The 17,600-nt window shown below is 36.7% G+C and overlaps 1 protein-coding gene across 12 annotated transcripts in view; it reads left to right on the forward strand.

The window, feature by feature from the left end:
* The window catches only part of RBBP8 (RB binding protein 8, endonuclease), a 98,502-nt gene that overhangs the window by 57,394 nt on the left and 23,508 nt on the right, over window positions 1–17,600 (forward strand). For 7 of the 12 annotated variants that reach the window (XM_008968602.5, XM_055102759.2, XM_008968601.4 and 4 more), the window contains 8 exons: window positions 150–254; window positions 4,491–4,588; window positions 6,208–6,320; window positions 8,015–8,900; window positions 8,982–9,108; window positions 11,893–11,981; window positions 13,134–13,248; window positions 17,091–17,234. In XM_008968602.5, the coding sequence (XP_008966850.2) occupies window positions 150–254; window positions 4,491–4,588; window positions 6,208–6,320; window positions 8,015–8,900; window positions 8,982–9,108; window positions 11,893–11,981; window positions 13,134–13,248; window positions 17,091–17,234 (1,677 nt within the window). The remainder of the gene's footprint in view (window positions 1–149; window positions 255–4,490; window positions 4,589–6,207; window positions 6,321–8,014; window positions 8,901–8,981; window positions 9,109–11,892; window positions 11,982–13,133; window positions 13,249–17,090; window positions 17,235–17,600) is intronic. The other 5 variants (XM_055102762.2, XM_055102760.2, XM_063597224.1 and 2 more) reach the window with 1 other exon arrangement.

Here is a 17,600-nt window from a genome sequence, read left to right on the forward strand (position 1 = left end):
TGATAATTATGTCAGTAAAACAGTACTTATATTGTATTTAAATACAGATAATACATAAAAATTTTAAATATGAATAAATAAAAATAATTTGATAATACTTTTCATCATCATTGTTTATTGTGTAATCTCTTATTTTTTTCTCCCCTTAGAAATGAGAAAAGTTTCCAAGTCTTCAACTCATCCACAACATAATCCTAATGAAAATGAAATTCTAGTAGCTGACACTTATGACCAAAGTCAATCTCCAATGGCCAGTAAGCAAGATACTGAGATTACTTTACAAGTTTAAAATTGTGGTTATTGGTGGGTAACAGTGACCCACAGTCTAACTTAGACAATATTTTAAAGGTATTTTCCATATAATTTTGTTTATATTACTAGTTTACTATCTTTTTCATATTGGAAAGTAATGTTATCCTATTCATATAAATATCCCTAATCATATTAATATAAATTACTAATAATTTTAAGTAAAGAAGGCTTTACTGTGATTTACTTATTTGTTCAACAAATATTGAAGCATCTGTTGTATACCAGGCACTGAATAAAACAAAGCCCTTGTCCTCATGGAGCTTATGATCTAGTTGAGGGAGAAATAAAATTTATGTCAGATAGAAGCAAGTGCTCTGAAGAAAAGTAAAGCAGGGTAAGAAGGGATATTAAAGCCTCACTTGTAAAGTGATGGTTGCATAGGGACTGAGGGAGGGAAGTGAGTCATGTGGCTATCTGGGAGAAGGGCACCCAGGCAGAGAAATTAGCAAGCCCGGAGGCTTTGCAGTGAAGATGCCATTTGGTTTGTTTGAGGAACATTAAGGAACCCTGTGTGGCTGGAGCAGAGTGAGTAAAGGGGAGATTGGTTTGGACAACAGGAAAAATAGAGTTACCATTTACTGAGATGGAAAAGACTGGGAGCCGCAGGTGTATAGGTTGGGGCGGGGGTGGGTAGAAATTAGAAGTTTGGTTTCGGGAATATTCTATTTGAAATGCAAACTCAACATTCAGGTAGAGTTTGGATTCATGAGTAGATGTGAGTTAGAATTTAGAGAAGTTGAGGATGGAGACACATATGGAAGTCATCAGCAGGTAGATGGCATCTAAGCCATGAAACTAGATGAGATTACCAAGCAAGTGATAATAGATGGGGATGAGAAGAAGTCCAAGTATTGAGCCTTGGGGAACTTCATTATGTAAAGCCATGATTTTCAACTTTTCTTTTGTTGAACAACCCCCACCCCAGCATTTTTAGACATTTCCCCCCTCCCCCCAGTCCCTTCCCTGCTGGAATTTTATTACTGCAGATCGACTGTATATCTGTTTAGGTGATACGTGTATGCATGTATGTCTGTGCTTTATACATAGTAAGGTTTTTTTTGCTCCCCCCTGCCCCAAACCATTTTTCACCTCCTTAGAGAAAATACTGTAGCTGTTGAGGTTGTGAAAATGAGTAGGAACCAACAAAACAGAGAAGGAGCTGCCAATGAGATAGGAAAGCTAAAAATGATGTCCTTTAAGCCAAGTGGAGAGAGGACGAAGGGGTGATCAACTGTGTTTAACAATGCTAATAAGTCAAGTAAGATGAAGACTTCTTAGAATTGACCATGAGATTTGGTTGCATGTAGATCATTGAGTGTTAAACTAGTAACATGATAAAAATTGTTAAGGTGTAATGGTGACCATCTGAGATCTGTCTCATGTTCAAAGGAAACTAAGGACAGAGAAAGTGGAAAGAGCACACACAAACAAGTACTCCCAAGACATTTTGCAGTAAAGAGGAGGAGAGAACAGGACAGTGGCTAAGGAAGAACATGGGTCAAGGGAGGATTTTTTTCAAGATGGAATATTATAGCATGATCAGCATTTATTTATGTTGATAGGATGATCAAGTAAATAGGAGAAAATTAATAATTCTGGAGAAAGAGGGAACAATTGCTACATCCTTAAAAAGGTCAGAGGAGATGAGATCCAGAGCCCAGTTGGGAGGGTTGGTCAAGGTTAATCACTTATTCATTTTATAATAGTGTAAAAGTTACATACTGAAAGCTACAAATCATTTTATATTAACGTGTGTCTGTTTGTCTGTCCATGAGTATGTGTGCATGTGCATGGAGGCTCAGGGTCCAGCAAAGGGTGCTAGGGATACAACACAGAGGGTGGCAGATCCTTGCTTCTCAGCTCTCTAGAACCAATTCTGTTCTGCTGCTGCCAGGTCTTTGCTCCATTATTTGTCTTATCTTCCTTATACAGTATCTGCAGCTTCTCTGCTGGCTTATTCTTAAGTATATACACATATATGTTATCTTCCATCTTTAAAAAATAATCCCCCTTTTAATAATCTCCACCTTTAGCTACAGCTTCTCTTCAGAGATGAAAAAGTATTAATAGTCTATACTCAATATCTCTACTTTACTAATTCCCATTCACTCCAACTCACTGTAATATGGATTATATTCCCCAACCCCCACCTGCAAGAGAGGAAGAGAGAGCAAGAGAGAGGGAAGGGGGAGGGAAGGAGGAAGGGAGGAAGGGAGGAGAGAGAAAAGTGCTAGAGGAGTGGGGTACAGGGGAAGGTAGGGAGGGAGACTTACAGGGATTGAAGAGAGGAGAATGCATTCACAAACCCTTTCTTACTCCTTACACTGGAACTGATTCTGACTGTAAACGTCGTCAGTGTTGCTCTTCTCCAAAATATATGATACTGTGCTTGTTCTATTTCTGTCTCTCTATTTATTTATTTATATTTTGAGACGGTGTCTGTCCCTGTCACCCAGGCTGGAGTGCAGTGGCACAAACACAGCTCACTGCAGCCTCAACCTCCCAGGCTCAAGTGATCCTCCCACCTCAGCCCCTCAAGAAGCTGAGACTACAGGCACACACCACCATGTCTGGCTGATATTTGTATTTTTGTAGAACAGCGTTTCACCATGTTGCCAAGGCTGGTCTCGCTCTCCTAGTCTCAAGAAGGCTCCACCTGCTTCAGCCTGCCAAAGTGTTGGGATTACAGGTGTGAACCACTGTACCCGGCTTCACTTTCTATCTCTTCCTGGAGGAATGTCACCTGCAGTCAGTAGTCTTCTCTGACTCATACACTAATAAATCCCAAACCTGTATCTCTGTCCGACTTTTTTCCTGGGGTCCCAACCAATGTATCTACCTGCTGTTGGATACCTCTACAGGGATATCCTTCAACTTCAGCATGTCTACAGTTGACAGTTAACCTGTCAAACCAACTCTTCATCCTTGCATTTGCAATCTCAGTGAATGACACTATACATGCCTCTTTGAGTCATCCTAGATTTCTGCTTCATCTGTTTTTGCTAAACAGCCTCTAAGTCTTACTGATTCCACCTCCTGCATATCTGTTTTACATATTCTTCCGTGCCCCTATTATACTAGTTTAGGCTACTAGCATCTCTCATCAAGACAACATGTTCTAGTAATCTAATTAGTCCTCTTGCCTATTAGTGATTGCTTCTTGCCTAATGAGTGTGTCACAGCCACTAATACCTTTTCAGCCCACACATTGCATTTGTTTTATTTAAAACTCTTAGATATCTCTTCATTGTCTACAGGATAAATTTGAAACTCCTTAGCATAACCTGACCCCTAACCAACCTAACTGGGTTCATGTCCTACTCCCATCTTCTGTAGTTTGACTTCTAGCAGTCAAACCATGCGTAGTTCCCTGAACAAGCAATTTTGTTTCACTCTCTAGACCCTTAATTATACCTAGAATTCTACTTTCTGTCCCCAGTCCAGTTAACTTGCCATATTCTTCCTTCTCTCGAGTCAGCTTAGGCATCACTTGTAACTTTCCTTGATTTCCCAAAAGAGATTTAGGAGTCCTTATTCTATGTTTAAATCACCCCTTTTATGTACCTTTATTATAATGTTTATCACATTCTATTGCAGTTCTCTTTTTACCTTTCAACTGTATAAGCTCCTTGAGAACAAGAACTTTTTCTTTTCATCTACTGCTTAGCACAATACCTGGAACATAATAAGTGCTCCATAAATATTTGAGTTAACCTTTATAAAATACTAGAACATAGGTGATTTACGAATATGTGTTAGCTTAACCTGAAACATGCAGTGCTGACAACCTCTCCTACAAAGTATGTTTTCATGAAAGATAGCGTAAATATAGTTGGATATTCATGCTGTAACATAAGTCACAATAATTCCACTGTAAATCCATTTTAAGATTTTTTTCCCCAGTGGCAATAAGAAAAATTATCTACCTATTGCATTCAGTTCATTTAGGAAAAACATAAAATTTACTTGAAAAATTTTAGCATGCATAGACCTGCAACTTATTGCCATTTATGGTAGGTATTTTGGACTTTTTGCACAGAATTTTAAAATGTGTCTAGTGCCATCTTATGAAGTGTGAGCCTTTTCCTTCCTCTTTTGTCATTTTAATGTGTCTAGCTTCTACAGTTTTGTAAAATTGGTTTTATTATTTATTAAAATGGTTTATTATTTATTATTAGAAGCACATGGAACAAGCAGCTATACCCCTGATAAGTCATCTTTTAATTTAGCTACAGTTGTTGCTGAAACACTTGGACTTGGTGTTCAAGAAGAATCTGTAAGTAATTGTTTAGTTTGGCAATAACATGAATTAATTTTATGTCTTTTTAGGTCAGTTTTTAGAGAATTAAGCAAGAGAATTGTTTTATCTAAAGATCTTGGGTAAAGGCCTGAAACAAAACTTACATTGTTAGAAAGTCCTATTTCTGTTGTCCAGCCCAGCAGTCTCAGAAATCTAGAATCTAGAATTCTTGGGATATGGGTTGAGTCAAAATTTAGGGGAGTAATTATGGCATAGAGATTTTGTCAGCTTTCTTCCCTTCCCCCTCTCTCATGCCCCCTCCCTGCCCTCATCTAAGAGAAGACCTAAACCTTCAGGTTGATTTCAGAATTGTTGTTTTGTTTTGTTTTGTTTTGTTTTTTAGAGATAGGGTCTCATTGTGTTGCCCAGGGTGGAGTGCAGTGGCTATTCACAGACACAGTCATGGAGCCCTATAGCTTCAAACTCCTGGCCTCAAGTGATCCTCCCATCTCAGCCTCCCAAATAGCTAGGACTACAGACATATACCATTATGCCTAGCTAATTTTTTTTGTAGAGATGGGGGTCTCAACTGTGTTGCCCAGACTGATCTCAAACACTTGGCCTCAAGAGATCCTCCTGCTTCAGCCTCTCAAAGTGTTGAGATTACAGGTGTGAGTCACCACATCCAGCTGTACTCTTATTAAGTTGTCTTGCTGTTGAATTTCTAAAAATTGAATTCGTTTTTCATTACATATAGATTTTTTTGTCCTTTCTAGTTTTAAATTCATTCTTAAATGATAATGGGTAGTTTTTAACCTTTGAACTTCGAATGTGTTTTAATAGTTTCTAATTCCCCCCTACCCATAAACCTGGCAAGTCACAGCTTAGACACCAAATAGATTAAGGGAGCTGAAATCTAATGACTTGCTGCTTAAAGTGTGATCCATGGGCCAATAGCATCTGCATCAGTTTTGAAGTTTGGTAGAGATGCAGAATCTCAGACCTACTGAACTTGCATTTTAACAAAATCTCCAGTTGACTTGTATGCATGTTAAAGATTGAGAAGCACTGTTCTCTAAAGGATTATTTTAAATTCATCTCCTATCAGTATGAATAGTTATCTCTATTCCCTTCCCCGCATCTTAATGTTGTTTTTTGGAATTGGAGTTTTATATACAAGGAGTAGAATATACTTGTGTAAAACATTGAGGCATTTCTCTTTAAACTTAAAAAGTGCTTCATATTTTTCATTGTGGTGAAATTAACATAACATTAATTATTTTGAAGTGTACAACTCAGTGATATTTAGTACATTCACAATATTATGCAGCTATCACTTCTATCCAGTTCCAAAGCATTTTTATCACCTTCAAAGAAAACCTCATACCCATTAATCATGTATCCCCATTCTCCTCCCCTCATTCTTCCACCTCCCACTTGCATCCTCTGGCAACTTCCAATCTGCTTTCTGTCCCTAGAGGTTTACCTATTCTGAATATTTCATATAAATGGAATCATACATTATGTGGCCTTTGTCCGGCTTCTTAGTATATTTTTGAGGTTCATCTACATCATAACATATATCAGTACTTCATCCCTTTTTAAGAATGAACAAATCTCATTACATGGATGTGCTTCATATTTTACTCTTGAAGGAAACTCAAGGTCCCATGAGCCCCCTTGGTGATGAGCTCTACCACTGTCTGGAAGGAAATCACAAGAAACAGCCTTTTGAGGAATCTACAAGAAATACTGAAGATAGTTTAAGGTAATTAAGGGCACGTTGGTGAAAACTTATAAGCTATTGGTGAGATCCCATTACAATGAATTTCATATAATTAAGCCATTTCTCTCCTTCAACATACAGTTTGTTATTGTGGTTATATAAATGTTTACTTTAAAAATTGTCTCCCTAGTTTCTGACCAATTGAGAGCTTTTTTGCATTACAGTAGAAAGGTGGATATCATTTTTAGCTACTTTCTGTGTTTCTGTCAAGCAGTACTTGTTCCCAGTACTTGTCACTCTGCTCCTTTAAAGAGCCAGTCATCCCTTTGGGGTTTATATTTCCCAAAACTGGATGTTCTACAAAATGCATCTAGAAGCTTGGATGAGCTTCCAAGATTGTGTTGCATCTCATTTTTACTAATTTCAGAATACCTATTAACTAATAATACAGCCATTCCATGATATCAGTGGGGGATTAGTTATAGGACCCCCTCCCCCATGGGTACCAAAATCCAAAGATGCTCAAGTCCATTACATAAAATGGCCATCATTGTTGCATATAACCTGTGCATATCCTCCTGTATATTTTATGTAATTTCCAGATTATTTATAATACCTAATACAATGCCTACATATCAATCCATTTGCGAAGATTCAACATAGTACTTGGCACATGGAAAATTCAAGTTTTGCCTTTTGGAATGTTGTGAAATTTGGATTTTTTACCCAAATTATTTTCTAGCCACATGGCTGAATCTACAGATGCAGAACCCACAGATAAGGAGGGCCACTGTACCTGTATTTATATAGCATTTTGCTTTTTAAAAGAGCTTTCGGTTTTTAGATATATAGATATCTATCTATCTATATATGTATATCACAGTCTGTCATCTTAGTAACTGATTAAAGTAGATTTTGTTACCCTAATTTTTTGGTTTATTTTACAGATTACAAAAATACAGCTCCAGAAAGGTTAAATGTCTTGTTTAAGGCCACATAACTATTAAGTGGTAGAGCCAGAGATCTTACCCAGCCCACATCTTCAAACTTACTGCTCTTTCTACGCATATTTCCTCTGCTAGAGACAGGCTGAATCTTAATTTATGTTCAATTCTGTAGTGTAAGAATTTTGTTTCTTGGAGTTACTCGTGATCAAATGTCGTAACAAAAGAACTTAGGTTCTCAGTGGAATTTATTAAAATATGATTTTTGTTTGTTTCTTGAGACAGAGTCTCACTCTGTCACCCAGGCTTAGCTCACTGCAACCTCCACCTCCCAGGTTCAAGTGATTCTCGTGCCTTAGCCACCAGAGTAGCTGGGATTACTGGCATGTGCCACCACACCCGGCTAATTTTTGTATTTTTAGTAGAGATGGGGTTTCACCATGTTAGCCAGGCTGGCCTTGAACTTCTGGCCTCAAGTGATCTGCCCACCTTGGCCTCCCAAAGTGCTGGGATTACAGGCATGAGCCACTGCGCCTGGCAAAAGGTGATTTTTTGTATAATAAAGTTATTTAAAGTACTTAGGAAAAAATTTTAAAATATGAATATTATGGTATTGAGAAATACTTCCTATGTCATTTTCCTCTGCTTTTCCCCTTCTCTTTTGTCATCTAAATGAAGAGAAGCCAAAAGCTGTACCTTGTCTTAAATTTTGGTTAATCATTTGCTTCTAAGAGGTAGATAAGACCTTACTATTAATTCTGTATTAAAGAATTGTTATCACTCTTTATTTAGATTTTCAGATTCTACTTCAAAGACTCCTCCTCAAGAAGAATTATCTACTCGAGTGTCATCTCCTGTATTTGGAGCTACCTCTAGTATCAAAAGTGGTTTAGATTTGAATACAAGTTTGTCCCCTTCTCTTTTACAGCCTGGGAAAAAAAAACATCTGAAAACACTCCCTTTTAACAACACTTGTATATCTAGATTAGAAAAAACTAGATCAAAATGTGAAGATAGTGCCCTTTTCACACATCATAGTCTTGGGTCTGAAGTGAACAAGATCATTATCCAGTCATCTAATAAACAGATACTTAAAAATATAAGTGAATCCCTAGGTGAACAGAATAGGACTGAATGCGGTAAAGATTCTAACACTGATAAACATTTGGAGCCCCTGAAATCACTGGGAGGCCGAACATCCAAAAGGAAGAAAACTGAGGAAGAAAGTGAACATGAAGTAAGCTGCCCCCAAGCTTCTTTTGATAAAGAAAATGCTTTCCCTTTTCCAATGGATAATCAGTTTTCCATGAATGGAGACTGTGTGATGGATAAACCTCTGGATCTGTCTGATCGATTTTCAGCTATTCAGCGTCAAGAGAAAAGCCAAGGAAGTGAGACTTCTAAAAACAGATTTAGGCAAGTGACTCTTTATGAGGCTTTGAAGACCATTCCAAAGGGCTTTTCCTCAAGCCGTAAGGCCTCAGATGGCAACTGCACGTTGCCCAAAGATTCCCCAGGGGAGCCCTGTTCACAGGAATGCATCATCCTTCAGCCCTTGAATAAATGCTCTCCAGACAATAAACCATCATTACAGATAAAAGAAGAAAATGCTGTCTTTAAAATTCCTCTACGTCCACGTGAAAGTTTGGAGACTGAGAATGTTTTAGATGACATAAAGGTTTGTGTTAAATGTTCAAGGATTTTGATTAAAATGATTGCTTGTGATTTCATTTAGAGCTAACAATTATTTCTGTTTTAGAGTGCTGGTTCTCATGAGCCAATAGAAATACAAACCAGGTCAGTCCATGGAGGATGTGAACTTGCATCAGTTCTTCAGTTAAATCCATGTAGAACTGGTAAAATAAAGTCTCTACAAAACAACCAAGGTGTGTACACCGTAAACAGGATCTCCACTTTTTTAATGACTTCAGATTGAATGTCATTATTTACTTTTTAAAATAGATTGAATTGTTTTGGAAAAAAACTTATTTCTTCCTTCAGGTGTCTGTATTTATAGGACGATTCTCACATTTTACCGGTGATTTTTCTGTTCTTATGCTTTTTGAAAAAAATGAATTGAGATCTTTTGATACCTACTTTTATATATGATTTTGTAGATTTACTTATTTTATATAGTTTATTTTCTTTACAAAAGCTTTAACAAATTTAAACTATACAGAATTTTTAACAATAAAAATTAGAACGTTCATTATCTAAACTTTGTTCTTCACTCCATAGGACATTTGTCGCTTTTCTTTGCATTTACATGTGTATCTGTAAACATATTCATGTATATATACTTGTATACTTTTTTTTTTTTTTTTTTTTTTTTTTAAGACAGAGTCTCACTCTGTCTCCCATACTGGAGTGCAGTGGTGCAATCTTGGCTTACCACAAACTCCGCCTCCCAGGTTCACACCATTCTCCTGCCTCAGCCTCCTGAGTAGCTGGGACTATAGGCGCCCACCATGCCCGGCTAATTTTTTTTTTTTGTATTTTTAGTAGAGACGGGGTTTCACCACATTAGCCAGGATGGTCTAGATCTCCTGACATCGTGATCCACCAGCGTCGGCCTCCCAAAGTGCTGGGATTACAGGCGTGAGTCTCTGTGCCCGGCCACTTATATACGTTTTTAAACTCCTTTAAAAACATTGTTGGCCCGGTACGGTGGCTCACACCTGTAATCCCAGCACTTTGGGAGGCCATGGCGGGTAGATCACGAGGTCAGGAGATCGATACCATCCTGGCTAACGTGGTGAAACCCCATCTCTACTAAAAACACAAAAAATAAGCCAGGCATGGTGGCAGGCACCTGTAGTCCCAGCTATTCGGGAGGCTGAGGCAGGAGAATGGTGTGAACCCAGGAGGTGGAGCTTGCAGTGAGCCGAGATCGTGCCACTGCACTGCACTCCAGCCTGGGTGACAGAGCAAGACTCCGTCTCAAAAAAAAAAAAGAAAAAGAAAAAAAATTGTTTGCCTTAAGATATATAGGCATCTTTTCATAATTTTGCTATCTTTTATTATTATTATTACTATTTGAGACAGGGTCCTACTCTGTCACCCAGACTGGAGTGCAGTGGCATGATCACGGCTCACTTGCAGCCTTGACCTCCCAGGCTCAGGTGGATCCTCCCATCTCAGCCCCCTGGATAGCTGGGACTACAAGCATGCACCACCACACCCAGCTGATTTTTTTATTTTTTGAAGTGACTGGGTTTCGCCTTGTTGCCCAGGTTGGTCTCGAACTGCTGGACTCAAGCCATCTGCCTGCCTTGGCCTCCCAAAGTACTGGGATTACAGGTGTGAACCACCCACGCCCAGCCTGCTATCTTTAAAAAAGTAATTTTTTTTTTCAGCCACCAAACATTTCTATAGTTCAAGTGCAGTATTTTTTCTTGTATTCTTCATTGGCAAGTTATTCCTTTATTCTGGGTTTATTTTCCCTTTTTACTGAAGCACAGTCATTAGTTGTTTTTCCAGTGAGTGTTTTAGTCTCTATATGAAAACATTTTTTTCACTATCATTCATGATTTTTTTTGAGCTTTTTGTTTTTATTTTTTTCATGGTTGCTCTAAGGATTACAGTATATACCTACTTAGCCTTTTACAATCTACTTGGAGTTAATGTACTATTTCATGTTCTGTAACTACACTTTATGTAGTTCCTGTGTATTATATCTACATATATTGAAAACCCCATCAATGTTATAGTTTTTAATTTAAAAAAATTTTAATTGAAATATAAATCACATACCATAAAAATCACCCATTAAAATGTTCAATTCAGTGGTTTGGTATACCCACAGAGTTGTACAACCATCACTGTAGTCTAGGTTTACAACATTTTCATCACTTTCCTTCCCCATATTCCCTCTGCAGTCCTAGGCACCTTGAATCTACTTTCTCTCTTTGTAGATTTGCCTATTCTGGGAGTTTTCATATAAATGGAATCGTTTAATATATGATCTTTTGTTACTTCTTTCACTTGGCATAATGTTTTCAGTTATCTGTGTTACAGCATATATCAATATTTTATTTCTTTTTATTGGATAATTTTTTATTGCATAAGTATACCATATTTCAGGCATTTATTAGCTGACATTCAAGTTGTCACTTTTTTGCTATTATGAACAATGCTGCTATGAACATTTGTATACAGGTTTTTGTGTGGATGTATGTTTTCATTTTTCTTGGATTATACCTAGGAGTGGAATTGTTGGGCCATATGCCAATTCTACATTTTACCTTTTGAAAGACTGCCTGTTTTCCAAAGCAGCTACACCATTTCACATTCCCACCAGCAGTATGTGAGGGTTCCAGTATCTCCACATCCTCACTAGCACTTGTTATAGCTTTTTGATTTTTGCCATCTCGTGGTTTTGGTTTGCATTTCCTTGACGGCTGATGATGTTGAGCATCCTTTCATGTTTATCGGCAATTTGTATATCTTCTTTGGAGAACTGTCTATTTAGATCCTTTGCCCATCTTTAATTGGGATATTTGTCTTTTTATTATTGAGCTGTGAGAGTTCTTTATATATCTTAGATATAAGTCCTTTACCAGACATATGATTTGCAAAAATTTTCTATTCTTTAGGTCCCATAATATTTTAAAGTGATGAGAATTTTTGAAATCAGTTTTTTAATTGCATGCTCTTTCCCTTTACCTAAGATGTATCCTTTGAAAATATCCAGTGGAGTATAGATCCGGGAGCAGACCTTTCTCAGTATAAAATGGATGTTACTGTAATAGATACAAAGGTAAGTTAAAAAGTAGAACCAAAACTCATTTGACTCTTATTCCAATGAGTTGTTAGTCAACCTCCTCTCGTGACTCACTGTATCACCTTAAGATAATCAGATACGTCTTAAAACCGACATGTATTTTTGCAGAAAATTAAGAAATAAAAATGCTTATTCTTCTAACTTTATGGTATTTTTTAAAGGGTAATACTTTCTGACTTTAAAGGCCTTTACTGAAAAATATTAATATAGTTTTTAAAAGAATGCAGTGGGCAGGCGCAGTGGCTCATGCCTGTAATCCCAATACTCTGGGAGGTCGAAGAGAATCACTTGAAGCCAGGAATTCGAGACCAGCCTGGGCAACATAGCAAGGCCCTGTCTCTATAGGAAATTTTAAAGTTAGCTGGGCATGGTAGTGCATACCTGTAGTCCTAGCTACTTGGGAGGCTGAGGTTGGGAGGATACCTTGAACCCAGGAATTCGAGGCTGCAGTGACGTATGATCACACCACTGCACATCCAGCCTAGGCAACCAGAGCAAGACCCTGTCTCATAAATTAAAATAATGCAAAATGCTGCATATCTTATATAATTTTATCTTTCATTAAAATAATTCATCATGTCTTCATTACCTTTAAAATAATGTACCATAAAATTCATTTTCCAAGTTGACTATTTTTAAAAGTTAAAATTCATAGTGGAAATAGTTTTTTGTCTTGTATTTAGCTTCTGTGTAGTTTCAGAAGTTCTCTTTCACTTGGTATCATATTAATAACAAAGTATTTGACATTTGCTGAGTAATATATGCCTATCAAGAAATTTAATTTAATTTTTGAAAGTGTTCTTAGTGTACATTGATGTTCATTACTATAAGGCAAATTGGAAAATAAAGGCAGGAAAAATTCAGGGGTGTTTATTGGTAAATAATTCTCCCTTTCCTTGGCAGCAGTCCTTCTTTTCCTAGGCTTGATTATATTGAAGCTAAAATGTTTTATAAGCAGTAAAACCTAAATCCTTACCTGTTCGTAAAGTATAAAAGTAAATATAGCTTAATGCTTAAAAGTGGTAAATGTATGTTATGTATATTTTACCAAAATGTTTTGTAAAAATTAAATATAAGACCATAAAGGAATAATTGTTAAAATTTTTGATTTTTAAAATATTTATTTAGGATGGCAGTCAGTCAAAATTAGGAGGAGAGACAGTGGACATGGACTGTACGTTGGTTAGTGAAACCGTTCTCTTAAAAATGAAGAAGCAAGAGCAGAAGGGAGAAAAAAGTTCAAGTAAGATTTGTTTTTGTTTTGTTATTTTTTTTAATAACGTTGTGTGAAGTTTGTAGTTGTACCATTGCACTGATTAGCTCAAGTGACCTCTTCACCATAAAGCAGGTTTTTTCCTGCTCTGTTAACTTTATGTTCCTCTTAGGAAAGCTCAGTTTCAGTGCGTCAGAAAAAAAGTCTTTAACCAAACTAATTTCATTTCAGAAAAGATTCATATGGCTTCCAGGGATTTGCAAATGACAGCCAGCTACCAGTTTTGTAAATAAAGTTCTACCAGAGCACAGCCTTATTCATTTCTTTATGTATTGCCCATCGCTGTTTGTTCCATACAGCTGCAGAGTTGAGTAGTTGATGCAGAGACCTTATAGCCCCACAAGCCTAAAATAGTTATTTTCTGACCCTTTAAGAAAAAGTTTGCTGATCCCTGGTGTAGACAATTTTTTATAAGTGGTATAACAGTAAAGTCTTGAGTCCTGTGTTAGAATTAACGTTTTCTAAAGAAATTTGATAAGGAAAGAAAGGAGAAATCTACCGAGAAGTGTTAGTATAGTTTTACAGGTTAACATTCAGAATGATAGTGTATATGCTGAGTTAATCTGCTGTATTCCACCTCTACTGATAAGGCAATTTGGCCAAATTAGTGGTCTACAGCCCTTTGTAGTGAGAAACTATTAATTCTTTACCCAAAGTCTTGATTTTCCGGAAGAGATGAGAACAATAGGAGGATTTTGGTTAGCAGTACCTTAGCAACATTCCTAACTGTAGTGGCACATGACATGAGAACAGCTAGACTATGAACAGTCGTCATTTATCATCCTTATGTATTGAAGAGCGAGGGCCTGCCACATGGGGAAGCAGTGCTAAAAGCAGAGACATTCCCCAGTGATCATTTGTTAGAAGCCGAATACATTGAGGCTGGGTGTGCATTCCTTATCTTCTGCTGAATTTTCTATAGTCTACCTGCTCAGAGCAAAAAATAAAATAGTCTTGCCTTGGCTTCTTTTGAATCTACTTATCTACTGCTGCCTTAAATGCAGTAAATCAAAGAAAACTTTAGTAGTCTTTGCCTTATTTGTTCTTCAATGACAAATAACAAACCATATGATGAAGCAGATGGTTACCTAGGTAGAGAAGCCAATACCTATTAAAAGAAAAAACCTTACAGTAGTTTATTGCCATTTTATGGCTTGTATGACACTAAATAACTCTTCTTAAGAGGATACTTTGCTTTTAAGATTATTTTGTTCCTGGTACTAGCCTCTGATCATGTTTTTCTCATTTTTGTAGAAAAGAGAAAATCTAAAGTATGACCTCTTTAAATCTATTCAGAAGACAATAGTTTCTCAAATTTATTTGATGCAAGTATCATGTGAAAGAGAAATTAGCACTTGGACTAATGGGAAATTATAGAGATAATTTTGGCTAATAAAGTGCTATGGATAGTATTGGCTACATAATGAATGAATCACTTGAATAACTCAGAGGATTCAAACAATAGCATTTTCTTATCTTCATAGTTCCTGTGGCTCAGGAATTCAGGAAAGTCTTGGCTGGTCATTTCTGTTTCAGGGTCTCATGCAGTTGTAGGCAGATGGTGGCTGGAACTGAAACAGCAGAGGTCTGGGCAGCTGGAGAGTGAATTGGCATCTCCTCATTTACTCTCAGGGCTTATTCACTTAGGCTCATTTGAGCTTCCTCTTCACATGGAGGATAACTTCCCAGAGTTGGCACCCCAACAGAACAAAGCAGAAGCAGGTGACATTTTTATGACCTCAGAGGTAACATAGTGTCACAAAGATCTGCACATGCATAAAGCGAAATGAACAGGCCCTCAGTGACACTCAGTGGGAGGAGTGTTGACATCATGTTGTAAGAACCGCACATGGAATAGGAGACATTAGTGAGGTTATATTAAAAAAAAAAAAATTACCCCATAAGGTAAAACTTTTCCAGCACTTAGAATTGGTTTAAAATGAAATATACCAATAAAAATTCCATATTACTGCCAGTATTTCAATTCAGAAAATTTTCATGCACCTACTCTGTTAGATTTTCTAGGTGCTGTGACAGAAAGATCAACAAGGATATACTCTCTGTCTTCAGGTATTTCGCAATCACAAATCAAACAAAAATAAATCATCAATTTAACATTTTGCTTTATAAACAGCATACACAGAATGTTCTGAGGATGCCTAGCACAATGCCTGGTGCATAGAAGTTGTATTTTATTTACATATTTGACCTTCAGCATGCAGAATAAATGTTTAATTATCAATAAATATCAAGCAAAAATTTTGTAGTAGGAAGTATTTTAGGAACTAGAGATAATGAATAAACAGAACAAAAGTACTTACCTTATGGAACGTACATTCTAATGAGAGAAATAAGCAATTGTATATATAATAGATGATGGTAAGTCCAGGAGAAAGGTAAAGCAAGGTAAGAGTGAGAGAGTGCTGTGGGTTGGGAGAGGTGGTACTTATATAGAATAATCTTAGCAGGCCTCTTTTCTGTCATATTTGTTAGCCAACTGGATTTAAACTCTAGTGTTTTTTAAATGTGATTATATAATGGGAAATGTGGTTAGATCTGTGAAGATGAATTTATCACTTTCCGTGTCAAATATGGCATTGAATTCCTAATTTCTAGTAATACTAAACTACCAGATGCTAATGAAGATGAAAGAAAATACTTTTTTGCTACTTCATTACAAAAAGTAAGCATGAAAGGTCGAGCACAGTGACTCGCACCTGTAATCCCAGTATTTTGGGAGGCCTAGGTGGGCGGATCACTTGAGGTCAGGAGTTTGAGACCAGCCTGGCCAACACGGTGAAACCCCATCTCTACTAAAAATACAAACATTAGCCGGGTATGGTGGTGCACACCTCTAATCCCAGCTACTTGGGAGGCTGAAGCAGAAGGATTGCTTGAACCCAGGAGGCGAGGTTGCAGTGAGCCAATATCGCCTCACTGCACTCCAGCCCGGGTGACAGAGCAAGACTCCGTCTCAAAAAAAAAAAAAAGCATGAGTAAAGAACATTTAAAGCCATAACATAAAGCCTTTGTAAATGTACAGTAACTACCCAGAGTTGGGAGTTTATTCTTACCTCATACACAGATTACAAGAATTAAACCTCATTATAAGAATCATGATTTAAGAAGTGTCTTTAAACACTTCATTACATACATTACAGTTTGCTACTCACTTAGAGTAACTGAATTAACACTCAGCCTTACAGCTTGCAACTAATATTCTTAAAATCATGTTTAGCATGTGTCCACAAACACTTCACTACGTGCATTACATCTATACACCAAAAGAACATTCTTCACAGCTAGGCCTGCAACCCTCATCGTAATAATCATGCCTTTAAACACTTTATTACATACATTATAGTTTGTTACTCACTTATATTCACTGAATTTAACACTCAAGACAGCTTGCAAGTAACATTCTTAGAACTATCTTTTACATACGTGTCTACAAGCCTTTCACTACCTATATTACATCTATTCACTGAAAGAATACTCTTCAAAGTAAGGCCTGTAATCCACATTTTTTTAAACATTTTTTAAACTATCAAATTTTTATTTTAGGTTTGTGGGTACATAAGGTTTGTAACATAGATAAACACGTGTCGTGGGAATTTGTTGCACATATTATTACATCACACAGTTACTAAGCTCAGTACCCAATATATAATCCATATTTTAACAACCACGTTTTAAGAAGTGTCTTTAAGGACTGCATTCTGTTATTGTGTGGTAGTTACTACAGTTTCATGATGGTCTACATATTAAGCAAAAGCTTGCTTATTGCCCTAAGCCAGTGCTCTTTTACATAGATGAAGAAAGAAAAATGAATGATAGCTTGGAAGATATGTTTGATCGGACAACACATGAAGAGTATGAATCCTGTTTGGCAGACAGTTTCTCCCAAGCAGCAGATGAAGAGGAGGAATTGTCTACTGCCACAAAGAAACTACACAGTAAGATTTTTTTCTGTTTAATTATGGTTTCTCAGTTGCAGAATTCAGTAAGTTAAGTTATCAAGCTAATTAACAAAGGCTTGATGACATATCAACAATTAAAGTTTCATATTTCTTGCATAAATTTTTTCAGGTTTTTAAAATTTTGAGATAATTTTACACTGATAAGAGTTCCAGAAAATTTTTCAGCATTCTCCTGTACCTTTGACCCAACCTCTCCTTATGTTAATGTGTTATATAGCTATAAAATATTTATTAGAACTAAGAAACTAAGATTAGTTTGGTATTACAAATTTCTTTCTAAATACGCATAAAATTGATAAAATTTTTGAGAAATGTCTATTAATTATTAAATTAATTGTAATA

This window comes from Pan paniscus, chromosome 17 (genome assembly GCF_029289425.2).
Source record: "Pan paniscus chromosome 17, NHGRI_mPanPan1-v2.0_pri, whole genome shotgun sequence".
Classification (NCBI taxonomy): domain Eukaryota; kingdom Metazoa; phylum Chordata; class Mammalia; order Primates; family Hominidae; genus Pan; species Pan paniscus.